Genomic DNA, 15,452 nt, shown 5'->3' on the forward strand with positions numbered 1-15,452 from the left:
CCCGCGAATAATTGCATCGCAATTGTACATATATACAGGCACATGGGAGTGAGATAAAACAGGCCCTAAAAGCATACAAAAGTATATACAAAAGTATAGCTTGTACGAAATATAGCCTATACGAAGAAATTAATTGAAAAAGTCAAATAAATTAAACGATCGAATATTCATATATTTATGAATGAAATAATATACACATAGAATTAAAAATAAATTATTTTAATAATCAGTATACAAAGAGAATATTTGTCACAAGTTAAATTTTATACAAAAATACAAGCACTTAAATTTTCGGTAAAGTATTTAATTCAAAATACGATTATCTGATTGGAATTTTCTTTTAAAAGATAAATACACATTTTTAGTTTATGATTAAAATTCCTTGAGTTTTTTGTGTTTTACATGTTTCAATATAATTCCTATTGTATATACACATGTAGACATAGTACTATATCATTTACATCACTAAATCATTAATTTTCTAATTATCACCGGTATTAAATTTCTCTGCTTTTGCAATCTCTCAGATTTTTTTTACATGTGAATTAGGAATTGGATTAGGAAATTTATCATACTTAGCATGTCCTCCAAAACCATCAAAACACATGTCACTTCTACTAGCAATTTTCTGAAATAAAGAAATATAAGAAAATTATAGAAAATTGTAAAAATGTAACAATTAAACATAAATATAAAGCAACTTACTTTACTAGGTTCATTAAATCTCGATTTTTTCGTAAGTATTGAAGGTACTTTTAAACTAGATTGTTGTCTCTTGATACCATAATTCTTCATTGAAAAAAAACCTTGCGATTTTATATTCTGTGAAATATTTTTAGTGTCATCCTGTGTGTTACAATAAATATTAATTTCTGATTAATTTCTAATATTAATATAAACAAATATTTTGTTGCAGTTAAAACACACACATGTACACATATACATACAATGGGTTATAGCTTACTTACTGAATCTATAATAATACAACTATCACTCTTATTGAATTTTGAGCTATCGTCAAGTTTTACTACACTCTTATTTATTGTTTCATTAGATTTGTCTACATCACACTCCACATACGTTTCCAAACTTTCTTGCTTTTTCTTTTTCGTTTTATTGCAGATACATTCATGTGCATCTGCCTGCATATTGAAAAGTTGATTTTGTAAAGATATCTTTTCACTCTCACAGATTATTAATTGTTCTTCCAATTCTCTAAAAATATATAATGATAATATAATATAAAAAACCCACTAATAATTTACTAAAAAAGCAAATATCACACACTTTCGTTTAGTATGTTCCTCTGATAAAAATTTATTTTGTGTCGAGATCTGTTTGAATTCCTGCTGTAAACTCTTATAGTTATCTCTAATTTGTTTGCTTTTGTCACAAACTTCATTTAATTCTCTAAAAATATTCAATAATAAAATTATATTAAATTATCATATTAAAGCTTCATGTATAACAAATATATATTATGTATAAATATAGAATACTTTTTCAAAACTGCTATATATGTTATAAGTTTGGAAGTGTCATGCATCATTGTTATTACATCATCCACTTCTTTTACAGAAGAATCTACAAGAGTCTGTACACTGTAAGAACAACATTTGATTACAAAATTAAATAATATAAACTTGATCATTTCTCATATACAATAAAATATTTTTTTATAATATTCTTTTATAATATTCTTTTACAATAAAATATTTTAATAATAGAAACATACTTCTTTAAATGTTCAAGATTTTTCTTCAAATGTGCATTCTCTTTCTTGTAATTATCAATGTCTGAACATTGCTGCTTGCAAAACTTAATCTGCTCTTTCAGTGCATGAATCGCATTATTTTTGCTGCTCATTTCACTTTCAACCTTTCGAACTTCATGTCTCAAACCAGTTGTCTGCTTCTCTAACTTTTCATTGGCTTTTGTTAGTTTTTTAAGATTCTCATCTCTCACCTTCACTTGAAAAGTCAAATTATCAATTTTCTCCTGCAAAGATGTAGCATCTTCTACAATGCTGTCACTGTTTGAAAAATTGAAATATATCCTGCGTATCTTGTGCTCGGTTGTTTTGTCCCGACACTGCGGACATGATTTCGATCTGAAACAATTCCCCAGATAAAAAATTACAAACTTTATGCAAATAGTATAAAAACTTTCAATTATGTAAAATATCCCTCAAATAAAAAGGTAAAAAATAAAGGGAAGAAATACAAGAAAAGATCTTGTAGAAGTGTTGTATACTTCCTAAGTACCTTTCGAGCCACTGCACCAAACACGCGTAGTGGAAAATATGTCCACATGGTGTATGGAAGACATCGTCGGATGGTACTAATAAATCGCTACAAATCACACACACAATATTCATTTTTACACAATACTTATTTTTAGTTACGTCAGAGTCGGTGAGAATCCAGTGATTACAATAATTTTATTATATTAACGACAACTGGCTTCGTAGTAGATGATCGTTGTGAATGTGCGGTGGTGAAGCACTCGTGACTTTCGCCAAACTTTATGTCATCGTGAGCATTTTATCCATATCTCCATATTGTTGTGAATTTAAAAAGACATTAAAAGACGTTGATACTCGATGATGTAAATTCGAAAAATATTGAGACCAATTTTATTGGCTGCAAGAGGCAAACAATATGAGATTACCAGAAATTATTGACATTTAAGTGGCGCCATCTGTGTTGCGTTGTTTCTCGTCATTGTCATCGCCAGTTCTTTTCAAGATATGGTAATATATTGACAAGATATTTTTTTATTTGAAAAAAACAGCATTGAAATTTTTTATTCATGAAAACCTATATAAATTTTTAGAATTTTAAATCTTTAATCAAAAATTTTTAAATTAAAAATTTTATTTTATAATTATAATTATCTTATAATTATACATTTTATAGATTTAATCTTCAATTTTTGAGATTTTATAATTTAATTTAAAAAGATCTCATACATTTATATTTAAGGAGATTCTAAATTTTTTAAATAAACAATAATTGTTAATGTTTATTCATAGACATTGTTAATTGTTGTATACTTAAGTTTTGTAGTTTTACATTTAATTAAATTTTAAATTTTTAAATAAGTTTTATATCTTAATTTAAATATTTCATGTGTAAAGAGATAATTAGCAATACTTAATTAAATAGATGAAAATATTGATTTCATATCCTTTTCTTTTAAGAAAATGATATCATTCTAGCCCAATAATGTTAATAAAATATTATAATATTACTATAATAGTATAATATAAATATTAATTAAGTATTAATTCAAATAATTGTTTTATTTCTATGAAGATACACTTTATATTCTATAATATTTACAATATTTACATAAACATTTGTAAAGAACGCTACGCTCCCAGACGCGTGCTAGTACTTTTGCTCACAATTTTGTAATTAAGTTAAATCACCAAAGAAGATTTTAATATATCGCTGGTGATATGTTAAATAGAAGATATCGCTATCTCTTATATCATTATTTCTTTAGATAACACTTTTAACAAATATAGTAATCGAAAATAGTTCAGCAGAAAAACAGTTTTTCTGCAAAAAAGAATCTCTCTATCAAAATTTCTTTAAGATTGTCACAGCTTGTTTTACGTCTCTAGATATAGAAATATCCCGCTCTCGAGATACTATATTATTTATAACTTGGTTATTGAATCTTCCTCCTGCTTATAAGAAGGCTCGGCTCTGGCGCCTTGCGCGATCTTCGCCTGCTCGTCCAAGTCTCTTAAATTCGGCGAGCTCCAGGTCTGACTCAAAATCGTGCTTACCGTGGGTATGCTGTCAGTAGTTCTTCTGCGAAACTTCAACGGTCTACCGGACAGTCTTGATCGCCACTGAATACCCTTCCTCTTCCTGGAATCGCTGATCAATCGATCTCTCCTGGTCGTTAGATATTTCGGAGTAGCCTTGATCCTCGAAGGATCAACACTCGGCTCGCCGCTGATCACGGACATATCAATCGTCTCCGGGATCGACGATTGATGGGATAAAGTTCGCCTACACTGAGATCGATATGGAGGACTGGACCACGTGCCATTATCATCTTCTTCCGCATCCTTGCAGTCGCAAATGTCCGATACGTCGCTGATTTTCTCGTCGGCAAACGCCGAGTTCACGACACCATCCTGGTTTCTCTCGCTCTGTGATGACTCGCTGGATCGTCTCTCGGAATTCTCCACGGAGGACTGATGGCACAGATTCTTGAACGAGTCTTTTCTCCAGGGGCCTCCAGCCTCGACGGCGGCCGACATGGGATACGGCGTCGAAGCCGATGGTGTCTGAACAGGGTGGAAAGAAATACTCGTCGCGCTCGGCCACGGACGCAGCGTCGGCTTGGACGATTTCGGCAAAACTGGAAAGAAGGGCTTTCCGGAACGTGACGCCGAGCTCTTCGCCAAGGAGGAGAACTTCCGCACGGCTTCGTTTATTATGCGCCGTTGTGCCATTGTTTCGGCCGGCGATTGCTCTTGATTATCCAGCTGTAAAACTGTTTCGGGACAATTGCGAGCCATCTTTGCAGATGTTGAAGGGGACTCGCTAATCTGGCTGAAACAAACGAGTCTAACTTAATAGAGTTCTTCGAAATTTGGTTGTCTTGATAACGAAATCAAAAGCACAGGATGCTCAAAAGAGATACTTTGAAACGCTTTGCGTATGCAAAATCTAGCTTTCTTACGCAAAAATAATGGATTAAAAGTAGATAACTTTTTTAACTTTTTTTATTTTATATAACTTCGTGTAACTTCTCTATTTAAAATATTCATAAATGTAAAAATTCATAAATTCATAAATTTAAAAATACAACTAATAACTATACTATTTATTTATGATATGATGTGAAGAAATAACGGCTCCAAACGAACATGAAAAATTTATAACTCTTTATTATCGAATTTATTATCGAATTATTTATAACTCTTTATTATCGAATTAATAATAATTCCTATTTAATAGGAATCAAAAGATATATTCATTCCCAATTACAATCTTACCGCCTTTCATTTATCGGACTGTCATTGGGATTCGCTAAACTGGCAGTGGAAGTGCGAGGCGTCGGAATACATCCTTCTTCTTCTTCTTCCTCTAAAATTCCAGGCAAGAACATCATTTGTTTCTCCTCGGGCACCCTAAAAAGAAGAAAATCATTAGTGTAATTTATCACAGAATATTTGATGTCTTCATATTCAAAGCGAATTTTAGATCATTAAAAAGCTTCTTCAAAATTTGTCACTCATCTTTGGAAATAATTAGTCTATAATTAAAATCGGAGTCTATAATTAGTCTATAATTAAGATCGTCTAAACTGGTATGAACTTTAATCCGCTCTGCCTCTAAATACTTCGCATATTGTGATAAATTGTTTAATACTAACGTCATATTCGCCACGCTACCGCGATAGGTCTTCTTCTTGTACGCCGCGGCTGCTTCCGTATATGGCAGACTCACGTTTTCAGAATCGTAATAAATATCCTTGACAAGTGGCGGACAACGGTTCATTAAGGTGTCCACTCCGAGATATGATACCTAATATGTGTATAAATATATACATGTACATCGATACAACAGTTTTGCTAAAACAGTCTATTTAAAACTCTGGCCAAACACGAATCTGAAAAAATAATTTTGTTGAGTCGTCAAAATAATTATGTAGGAGATTTAAGTGTGATAATAACATTTTTAATATTTTAGAACAATTTGAACGTTCTATATAATTATTTTAATGACTCAATGATTTCCTATATCTGTTCAAATTTTTAATTACTTCGGTAAAATCTAATCTTTTTTCTTGCAAACTTGAATATTTTCTTTCCTTAGACAATTGAGATTGATCTCTTACTTTGGTATGCCGATCGATCAACCAATTTAGCTCGAAATCTTCGTCGTCGTCGCCAAAAGGATTGATCAGTTGTTCAGCTACTTTCAACAGTCCCATAAAGAAGAGAAACTCCAAAATCGTGAAAATGGGCACGTATTTGTCTATCTTCAATTGGAATTCTCTCTCGGGGCCCTCGATGTATTGTCGACCGATTAGGGCAACCGCGAAGAAGCTATAAGTGGCTAGTGTTACGACTTGAGTGTACACCAAAGGGATCGACACCCAATCATAACTCCACAAGAAGCCGCATTTTGTCCGAAACTCGTTGAACTCCTATGAATCAAATTAATCTTATGAGGTACTTGAGAGGAATCACTTCAATTAATTACTTTTACTTTATCAGCAATCATGTTTTTCTATAATGTAGTAGTAATAAAATTTTTAATTTATTGAAATTTGAAAGTAAATTATACAATGAATTTCTTTTTTTTCTAAATTTGTTTATATTTCGTACTCATTAATTTTTCGTACGGTTTTAACACATTAAGATTGGCCTTTTTTCATTCATTTTATCAAATGTCTAAAAAAGAAGATTATTTCCAGCAAAATATTCGTGCGAGAGCATAATGCAGTTGAAACAAGCGTGCCTAATCTCACAAATAAAAACGTAGTTGATAGATATGCAACACGGTTTACGATGTATTTCGACTTAGTATATCGATTCGATGCCGTCACAGTAGCTGCCCGTAAAATCTAATCGTTTCTCTAATCAAACAATTGATTTCCTGCGTTACTAGTTTACAATCATATCATATCACGTACGCTTTACTGTTTTAAAAACTTATGATGAAAACTTGATAGGAAGGAATAGAAAATCAAAGATCATATGTACATAAAATGAACCATCGTGTTTTTAAAAAATATAACGACGTAAATAATTATTTCTGATTTTTGTTATAAATTTAAAAAAAAAGACTACGATAAAATAAGCAATTTTAAATTATAATTAAAATAAGCAATTTCTTTCACTATATTTACCAACGTTTAAAAAAATAAAACCACGAAATAAAAAAACATGTTTTCTTTTTTTATTTGGTTGATTGTTAAAAAAGAAAATTTCCTTCAATTTTTAAACAATGAACAATTGTTGAACAATAAAATCAAGGGAAGAACACTCGCACCTCCATTATTAGCTTTAAACCCTGCGCATCAGCTATTCGGTGAGTCTTGCGTGCCTCCTTGAGAAGATTAATGAACCATGTGCACGGTATCCAATAGGTGTTAAACTCGACACTCGGCACCGATTGGTACAATTCGAGTTCCAATGTGGTCATGAAGCCTGTAAAAAGCTCGTTAATTTTTAATTGCCACCACGACAACGATATGTGATCCCGGTACTAGAATTTACCGGAATCAACGACGTGATCAAGAGTGGGAAATCGTCTTTTCACCGCCGAGCTGATGGAACGTAGCACGAGAATCAGCGAGAGATTTAAATAACGCATCAAGGCTCTGCGCAGCATCCGACTGTAATCGTCGTTTCCGGTGATGTAGAGCGCCACGAGATGCATCACCCTATGGAAAAAAAAAAAAAAGGAATGTGGAATTTACGAAGAAACTCATGAAAAGAAAAGAGATATACATTTCAATGGCAATTAATTAGTAGTATTATTTTTTAAGATTTATCTACAAAGAAGAAAATATTACTTTCAAAAATTAAAAAATTTTATATAAAAATGTACGGTACAATTGCTTGGATAACTCACTTGTCGGGCCACGGTATCGCCGTGTATTGCTTCCACCATCTTTGCGCTACATAAGATACATAAAATCCAAGCACAAAACTCAGCGGGATTAGTTTGATCAAGGTGTCGCAATAGATTACAACATGTTCGAATTCTCTGTAACAGCATTACATATTAATAGCAAGGTAGCCTTACATGTAGATACTGAAAAAAATCAAATTAAAACAAGTTAAAAGAAAAATGAGAGAATGAAAGAAAACACGAGCAAATTAATTAATGCACGTAACGTATTAATTTAATAAAAGAAGTGTATGTACTAATTATTTGTATATATTTATATCTAGCATTTTTGATAGATGAAATTACAATAATTTCTTTAATATTATATATTTAATATTGTATATTTTTAGATTTACATATGTATTTAAAAATTCGGAAATTTAATAATATCGGAATGGCCACCTTTTTTGCTCGGCAGTGAAAACATGACGGTACAGCGAGGATAAGCCTCCGAAGAGAATTAGATAGAGCAGCAGTTCCCTGTAGATGAGCTTGTAAAGGGAACCGCGCCACATAAACAGGAGCCTGGTGAATCCACCGCTGGTGGAACTGGCGACCTCGTACTGATAAGAGACCGTCATCTTTTATCCATTCAGGAACACCGTGCCAATTTCTTCTCGAGAACGACGCGTTGCTACTCATACTTCCAGAAGCCTTCGTCTGTCGAACCTGAGAGCGAAATCATGCAATTGCAAACTGCAACGTTCAGCTTTTGGAATATTTTATATTCCAAATTACTCTTGCGATGCTCACAAGTCTATTTATATCTTAATGACAGATTTACATTTTTAGAAATCTTTAGAATTTATGGTGATTAATTTTCCAAATTAATTTACACAGAGCAAAAGACAATAGACGATAGAAGAATATATGCAAAATAAATTTTTACACAAGTTTCACACAACTTGTTGTACACAACTATTTCGAAATTTTTATTTTTCATACTTCTCTTATGCAATCTCTATTTTAAGGTGGACCATCGAAATGGATTTGTATTTTAGTACAGTTTATTTCTAGCACTGACTATAGCGAAACAGATATTATGAGGAGTAATTTTTCTTACAATTATTAATGTAGATAGACACATTCTACGTGTCGGTTTCTATAATTCTATATTTTATTATCACGCATCACGGTTGTGAGCAAACGTCAAATCTAATAATATCAAATAAAATAATTAAGAAATTCATACACTAATAAAATTCGTACGAAATTCGTAATTTAATAAATAATTATTTCATAGACGAATTAGATATTACATTGCGATACGTCGCTACCATCTACCACACCGATGTCTGCTAATGCGACTCCCACGCAAACATTTATTACTGTTTCGCCGTAACTATTTCAGCGCTTTTATATTTTCTGCAACAAAATGCGTTGTTGCAGCTTGCTGTGCCAGTGAACAATTAAGTTATCTCATTGTAAAAACGTAACGCTGACGTTCGCTTCGCGAACGAAACATTGCGCACGTCCACGTTCGCTTTCGACTTTAGTTCTATCGTACAGTCTATGATTTCCGATCACTCGCGGCGCCAAATATTTCCGAATGCAGTGATCCAATCGAGAAAGATCCGCTTAAGAGAGGCGACGTAATTCTGCAAGATGCAAGATCGCAGCACGCGCGATCGCATCATTCACCAGAAAGATATTTTGCGGAACGCGAAATGCTGACTAAAGACGAAATGATCTATCCCAACATACGATTATCGCGATAAGGTCAAGTTGATATCAAGTCTCAGTCAAGGTTAACGTTAGTGATAATCGAGCTGCTTGGGAGGCCTAGATTGGTTTGTCTATATTCCTATGCTGTGCAAATGATCAAAATCGCCGTAATGTGCGAGAGAAGATTCAGTTTGGCAAAAATTAAAATACGATAAAATTATATCCCATAAGATTTCCGTGATTTAAAATATATCTAAGTAATCAACTATATCAGCAAACGTAACGAATAAGCGCGTAAAAAAGATTTTTGATCAAATGTTAATAAAAAATATGCAATTTGTACTTGTGTCAAGATTTAATTCTATCCAAAATTATCTTTTTTTTTTAATATTTTTATTATTTTCTTCTTTCTGAAGATTTATTTATTTCGTTTACTTGGATCCGTATCATTCCTGGCGCTTTATATGCACATTTCGTCATAGTTATGAGCTGCACAGAATTTCGGATTGCATGGATATGACGCTAAAACGCTTGCATGCGTCACAAGCGAAACGTCATTGCCAAATGGCGAACCCAAGAATGTCGGCGCGGCTGTATCTTTCATTTTTTCTTTCTCCGTCGGAAGCCCACCGTAAATAATGTCTAGTTGTAATGTCTCTCGGGAATCACGCCAGTAATGCGGTAAATATAACTTTGGACGTCGAAGTAACCACGAAGTGTCTGGGTAAACACACTATTTGCACGAGATTTCCGGGCGTGCGACCTTTGCGGCCGCGCTTTCGGATGCACTTTATCACTCGACACTTCGAGGATGCATCTCAAAGTGCAGCCAGAAGTGCTTGGCACTTTAAGTTGTTATTATTTGATTTCTAAAACATTCCAAATGTAAGAAACAATCCATCAATTGCTCTTATAGTTTTTATCATTATTATTTTTTTAGACACTTAAAAAATATATCAAAAAAAATTTTATTCTTCGAGAGGGATCCTTAAGCAATAAGACTTCTATTTTTAGTAGAAAGGTATTTGCGACTTTTAAAATTATAATTAATAAATGTAATTATAATTGTTTTATTTTTTAACGTGATAGTGTGTTTCTAAGTTTCTTTTTTAATTAATGTTAAACTCACGTCTTTATAATTTGTGCGTTTGATATGGAAAATTTTGATATTAAATCATATTAAACATTCTGGAGCTGTCTCTTGCAAAAAAATTATAAAATTTTAAATTAATAATAAAAAGTTAATAATTAAATTGATATTTAACTCATTAATAAAAAACTCATTAATAAAAATTAATAAAAAATAACTTGACAGTATATCTATGTCTTCTTATTTGGTTTACAATTTTATTGAGCTAAAAAATAATGCAAACTAAAAACACTTTGTATATTGTTATTTCACGATTTTAGCGATGTAAGCATAAAACGATGCGAACGATAATATAACGATGTAAGCAAAAATGTGTATTTTCTTTCTCGAAGATCGCCATCTCCATCAGTACATATAGCATCTGTGAATTGGCGAGCTATTGCATGAAATGTATGATAAAATGATTCGCTTTGACTCGAATCTATCATGTTCAGAATGGATATTTTCTCGATGTGACAACTTCATTCTTAGTCATCATCAGCAAGCACGATGATGCCATTAATAACACGAGGTGTGCAACAACGTCGTCGCCGTGTCTGACAGATCGTCTGACTATTGTCCTATATTTCCGCGCGACCTTACCGAAAATATCCGGAATTGCCGCCTTTGATGAAATGCGGAATTTGGTATTTCTTCTAAAAGAAGCGCATCTCTTCGCGCCAGCGATTCGTTTTCCCAATAAGGATCAGATTTTTCGTGCTTAATACAATGCTTAGAACGATAGAATTAAATGAGAAATGTTATAACTTTATAGATAATTTTAACATGTTGCATTACTATTTCTGAAGAATTCTGAAGAAAAATCTTGAGAAAAAATATTTAATTATATTTAATTATTAAAATTAAACACTGTTTTATTTTCTACAGAGAATGTTTTCTATATAGAGAAAATTTATGAAACAAATATGATTAAAAATATTATTGTATGTTAGAAACAAGAAATTTAATAAGTTATTTTTTTAATTAAATTGAAGATAAAAACTTAAATTTTACAAGAAAACTACATTTTGAACTATCAGTACATTTTTACTTGATGTAATTATAACGCAAAATAATCATAGTTAAAGTTGTATAATTTAATCCTCAATGAGGATTAAAATTGTGAATTTAATACAAGTTGCAAGTTAATAAATAAGAAATAATTAATATTTGTACAAACTTATTTTTTACATATTATACACCGTTTTTGCTATATTTAATATAATTAAAAAGTAAATTAACTTTAGCAAGCGAGATAAAGTAGCTAGGTAAAATAGAATTTTGAATATCAGCCAAGATCGCGTCTAGGTTTGTTTTAATGAACCTAATATTTCATCAGTCATAAACTATATATTATATTATAAATATCTAAAATTTTTATCTTGAAATATTTGTTATAAATGTTTAAGAATTTGATTATTGAAATAATATTATCGAGCAATATATAATAATAAAGAAAAATAATATTTAGAATTAATATAAGAAAATTATTCTCGAACATTTTTGTGGATGATCGCGATCATTTTTAATAATATATTATAAAAATGTCACTTGCATCGATTGTATCGTTTGTGTCAACTCGCATTGTAAAATCGGACGTCACGTGCCCAGTATTGTCGAGTGGATAATAAATGCACGGGAAAAACATTCTCGTAAATATTCATAGTTTCGTGGAAACGGCACATAAATTATTAATAAATTTCCGTTCTCTCTGATGTCTCTTCGCGTAAGTGCGTGATGTATCCTCTGATATCTCACTATACTTCATTCAAGTAATTTCTGCACAAAGAAAACGTTCCAGACGTAAAGCTTGTGTCACAGATGACGAATCTTAAGTTTGCAAGCCTCAATCTTCAATATTTAGTACTTCGACACAGACATCTGCACAATTTTTCCGATATCGTGCAAAATGCGTTTAAAAACTAAAAAAAAAAAAAAGAGAAAAAATTACGAGACAGCAGTTTTGACTCACCGTGTAACATACTTTGTCAATCATAACTAGCACACTCGTTATCTCCCTCTTCGTGCAAAATCATTTTTCACTCGCCGACGAGTACAGGCTCACCGTTTCCGCGTCGTGCTGAATCAGAGAATTCAATCGATACGCGAACTGGTTCTTTCCAGTTCGTGTGATTTATGAAACCATTTGGCTGGAACAACGGCCAGTTTGAGGAGCCAATCTACAGTCCTCGTTAACGCAACGAATATCGCGATTCTATTGCATTATTAACAACCTCCTGATTTCAAGTTCCGGTAGTTCAGTCTATGAAACGAATACTCTTCGAAATAAAATTGAATATTCACTTGACTCGTCGAGACTAAATTAATAAGTCTCCATACTAAATTAGTATGGAGACTATTTGCAATTTTTTTTAGATTTTGCTATTCCGCAACCAATTTTAACACAGATCTTTAACACAGAAAATGAATCTAAAACCGTTAAATATACATCATTGCGTCGCTTTTAAATCACAAAATCCACTAAAGAAACTCTTCTTTTTCAATTCTTAACGTCCGATCGATATCAAAATGATATATGTGTACAATTTTAAATCGACTCTGATGGGAAAGGGATAATATTTAGAATATATTTCTTCCATCATTTGTAAACTGTCAGAGTCAGTCTCGAGTCCACGTGTCTTCTCAACTTCTGTTGGCAATTGAAAAGTCTTTGGAACGTAGATCTATCTCTCTTCAGGTACAGGAACTATTCAGAACTCTCCAAAAAGAAAATCTCCCTCAAGAAGAGATCTCCCTTCCTTGTTGAGATCCAAGGATTCGAAATAGGTTGCGCCAAAGCGAGTTTCCGCCTGGCGGAAGTCACGAGGATCACGATGACCGATTACGACCCCGCTGAAGGCCGTGAGGAAACGCACGGGACTCCCCCTCGTGGTCCGCGAGGGGTAGAGAGAGAGGAGACATCACTTGTCGCAGATGCGCACTTGGCGCTCGTCAGCGGTGGACTGAAGTCACCGCGAGTGAAATCGGGACCAAGTCGTGGCTTGTAAGTCGCGCGGTCGGGATATTAAACATTTGCTGTTCTGGGTGCGATCGTAATCCGATGGCAGTTACCCAAGATCTAAAAAGGGCCGAATGTCAAGCTCAGCACGCATAGATCGCGCGTGCCGCCGCGCCCGGTCGCGCCCGCGAAGACACGAAATCACCCTCCAGCCAGCCAGCGTGTCGTTTCGCGAGGGTGGAGTATCGAAGGGCACGTCTCAAAATGAAAAGTCCATGGCGTTTTTTACCTTGCAACTTCGATTCAAGCGCGAATAAAGTCTGAGAGATTTTTAAGAAATATCTGAAGTATAAAGGCACATCCTTCAGATGTCTTTACAACCACGAGGAAAATATTTATAAAATAATATGACAAAATTTTGCATGAAATTTGTGATTTGCAATGTGGGTGTATTTATGAAAGTATTATAGATATATCTTTCATAAAATATTGATAACTGTTCTCGCAATTAATTTTGAAATATTATTTTGGCAGAACATAATAATATAGCTAATTATCTTAACAATATATTTGCAAAATTAAATTTGAAAAGAGATTGTTCAATTTTGAAAAAAAATATTTTGGTTACATTATATTAAAAATATTTAGTAATATAATATCTTTGAAAAAATTAAATTAATTTGTACATATGCTCAACAAAATACAATTATTACACAATTATTTCTAAATTATAATGTAGAAATATTGCAACATGAAATATATTATAGTTTAGCATAGCTTTTAAAAATAAAAAGTTTCTGCTTATTATTTTTTGAAAGTGTCGAATAATCCGAGTAACATGTCTTGATTTGTTTCTTCAATATGCTACCGGAATCTTATTTATTATTTGTTTTTAAAACAAAATGTAAATTATATACACCTTAAATTACATGATATGAAATTGATGATAATTTGTTTAACTGAGATAATTTGTTTAACTTTTTATAAATATCATTTAGAAGTAAAGTAGTATTTTATGAATAATGAAATTATTACATTATAGCAAATCATATAAGCAATTATTGTGAACTTTTTGTCAATTTATGATATCCTTAGTGTGCAATATTTTCACAATATTGGTATTTGTTGGAGAATGTATTTATATTTATATTTATATAAATAAATTTATATTATAAGTTATAAAACACAATTAGAAAACTAATTTTTTAATTTATTCTCTTGGCAATTTCTATTGATAAATTATTATTATAAGTCAAATATTTCAAATATAAGCACAAAAATTAAAATCAAGGCTCATGTGAATACTTATATTTTATACTCTTTATTTGAAAAAATTTTTGCGACTTAGAGATATTTGAAAAATACTGTTTTAAATTATTATATTATTTTTCTAATTAATGAAAAACAATCCCAGAGAACATTATGACGTCTTAAAGACGTCTTAAAGATTATAAGATGTCTTATTAAATTATAAAAAAGGACATTTTTAAAACGTCTTATGACCCGATTTATGACGTCTTTGGAATGTTTTAAAGACGTCTTATTTCTTAATAAATGACATTTTTTAAACGTCTTTCAGACGTCTTATTTGGAATTTTTTGAACATTCTATAATGGCATAAAAATTAATTATACGGAAAGTATTGACAAGAGGAAGAGTATGATGCAGAATTTGGAATTACTTAATAAATTGGTACATTGATATAATAGTTACACAACTTTGATTTATCTATTGTAATCAGAAATCAATTTTGTCATTAGAAATGTTGTGTAGATATTAAATCATTGATATACCGATTTATCAAATAATTCCAGCTTCTGTCTTGTATTCTTCCTCTTGTTCATACGTTTCCGAATAGTTTCATCTTAATTGCGTTCTTGTATATTATATTAATATAAAATATTGGAATACTAGATAAACTGACTTCCAATATTTTTATTAGGTTACATTATATCAAAATTGATCATGTCATTTATTCCAATCAAAAAAATATGTAGTCGTTTCTCGATAAATGTCAGGTAATGTAAATAACTATGTTTAGAACTGT

The 15,452-nt window shown here is 31.8% G+C and overlaps 2 protein-coding genes across 5 annotated transcripts; both read right to left on the bottom strand.

Annotated features, from left to right (window-relative positions):
- Positions 1 to 203: 203 nt before the first annotated feature.
- Positions 204 to 2,692, bottom strand: nopo (TRAF interacting protein no poles). 2 transcript variants are annotated; one of them, XM_089076011.1, is made up of 7 exons: positions 2,265 to 2,692; positions 1,736 to 2,110; positions 1,500 to 1,601; positions 1,288 to 1,410; positions 969 to 1,215; positions 706 to 822; positions 204 to 628 (listed from the first exon to the last, which is right to left on the bottom strand). In XM_089076011.1, the coding sequence occupies exons 1-7, from the start codon at positions 2,375 to 2,377 to the stop codon at positions 524 to 526; spliced, it is 1,182 nt and encodes a 393-aa protein (XP_088932137.1). In that variant the 5' UTR covers positions 2,378 to 2,692; the 3' UTR covers positions 204 to 523. The 2 variants fall into 2 exon arrangements, with proteins under 2 accessions (XP_088932137.1, XP_025074175.2); XM_025218390.2 differs by having other exon boundaries at positions 706 to 846; positions 2,265 to 2,690.
- Positions 2,693 to 3,285: 593 nt separating this feature from the next.
- LOC105427623 (bestrophin-4) lies at positions 3,286 to 13,494 on the bottom strand. Of its 3 annotated transcripts, none has more exons than XM_011639452.2 (9): positions 12,419 to 13,494; positions 8,055 to 8,321; positions 7,614 to 7,748; positions 7,256 to 7,422; positions 7,029 to 7,186; positions 5,869 to 6,180; positions 5,404 to 5,555; positions 5,024 to 5,158; positions 3,286 to 4,577 (listed from the first exon to the last, which is right to left on the bottom strand). In XM_011639452.2, exons 2-9 carry the CDS (start codon positions 8,231 to 8,233, stop codon positions 3,668 to 3,670), a joined length of 2,148 nt encoding a protein of 715 aa, XP_011637754.2. In that variant the 5' UTR covers positions 8,234 to 8,321; positions 12,419 to 13,494; the 3' UTR covers positions 3,286 to 3,667. The 3 variants fall into 3 exon arrangements, with proteins under 3 accessions (XP_011637754.2, XP_011637757.2, XP_011637755.2); XM_011639455.3 differs by lacking the exon at positions 12,419 to 13,494 and adding an exon at positions 9,160 to 10,732; XM_011639453.3 differs by lacking the exon at positions 12,419 to 13,494 and adding an exon at positions 8,912 to 9,146.
- Between the last annotated feature and the right edge of the window lie 1,958 nt (positions 13,495 to 15,452).

The sequence above is a fragment of the Pogonomyrmex barbatus genome, unplaced genomic scaffold (assembly GCF_055798465.1).
Source record: "Pogonomyrmex barbatus isolate J1 unplaced genomic scaffold, ASM5579846v1 scaffold2, whole genome shotgun sequence".
Taxonomy (NCBI): Eukaryota; Metazoa; Arthropoda; class Insecta; order Hymenoptera; family Formicidae; genus Pogonomyrmex; species Pogonomyrmex barbatus.

Bases quoted from the DNA above. Each gene is read 5' to 3' on its own strand.
- LOC105427623 (XM_011639452.2), bottom strand. From the start codon at position 8,233: ATGACGGTCTCTTATCAGTACGAGGTCGCCAGTTCCACCAGCGGTGGA. The intron at 7,187-7,255 runs GTAAATTCTAGT...AGCTTTTTACAG, and splicing joins TGATCACGTCGTTGATTCCG to GCTTCATGACCACATTGGAA. The intron at 5,556-5,868 runs GTAAGAGATCAA...TACACATATTAG, and splicing joins TGATCGATCGGCATACCAAA to GTATCATATCTCGGAGTGGA.
- nopo (XM_025218390.2), bottom strand. From the start codon at position 2,377: ATGAATATTGTGTGTGTGATTTGTAGCGATTTATTAGTACCATCCGAC. The intron at 2,111-2,264 runs GTACTTAGGAAG...GAATTGTTTCAG, and splicing joins TTGGTGCAGTGGCTCGAAAG to ATCGAAATCATGTCCGCAGT. The intron at 1,216-1,287 runs GTGTGTGATATT...ATATATTTTTAG, and splicing joins GAGGAACATACTAAACGAAA to AGAATTGGAAGAACAATTAA.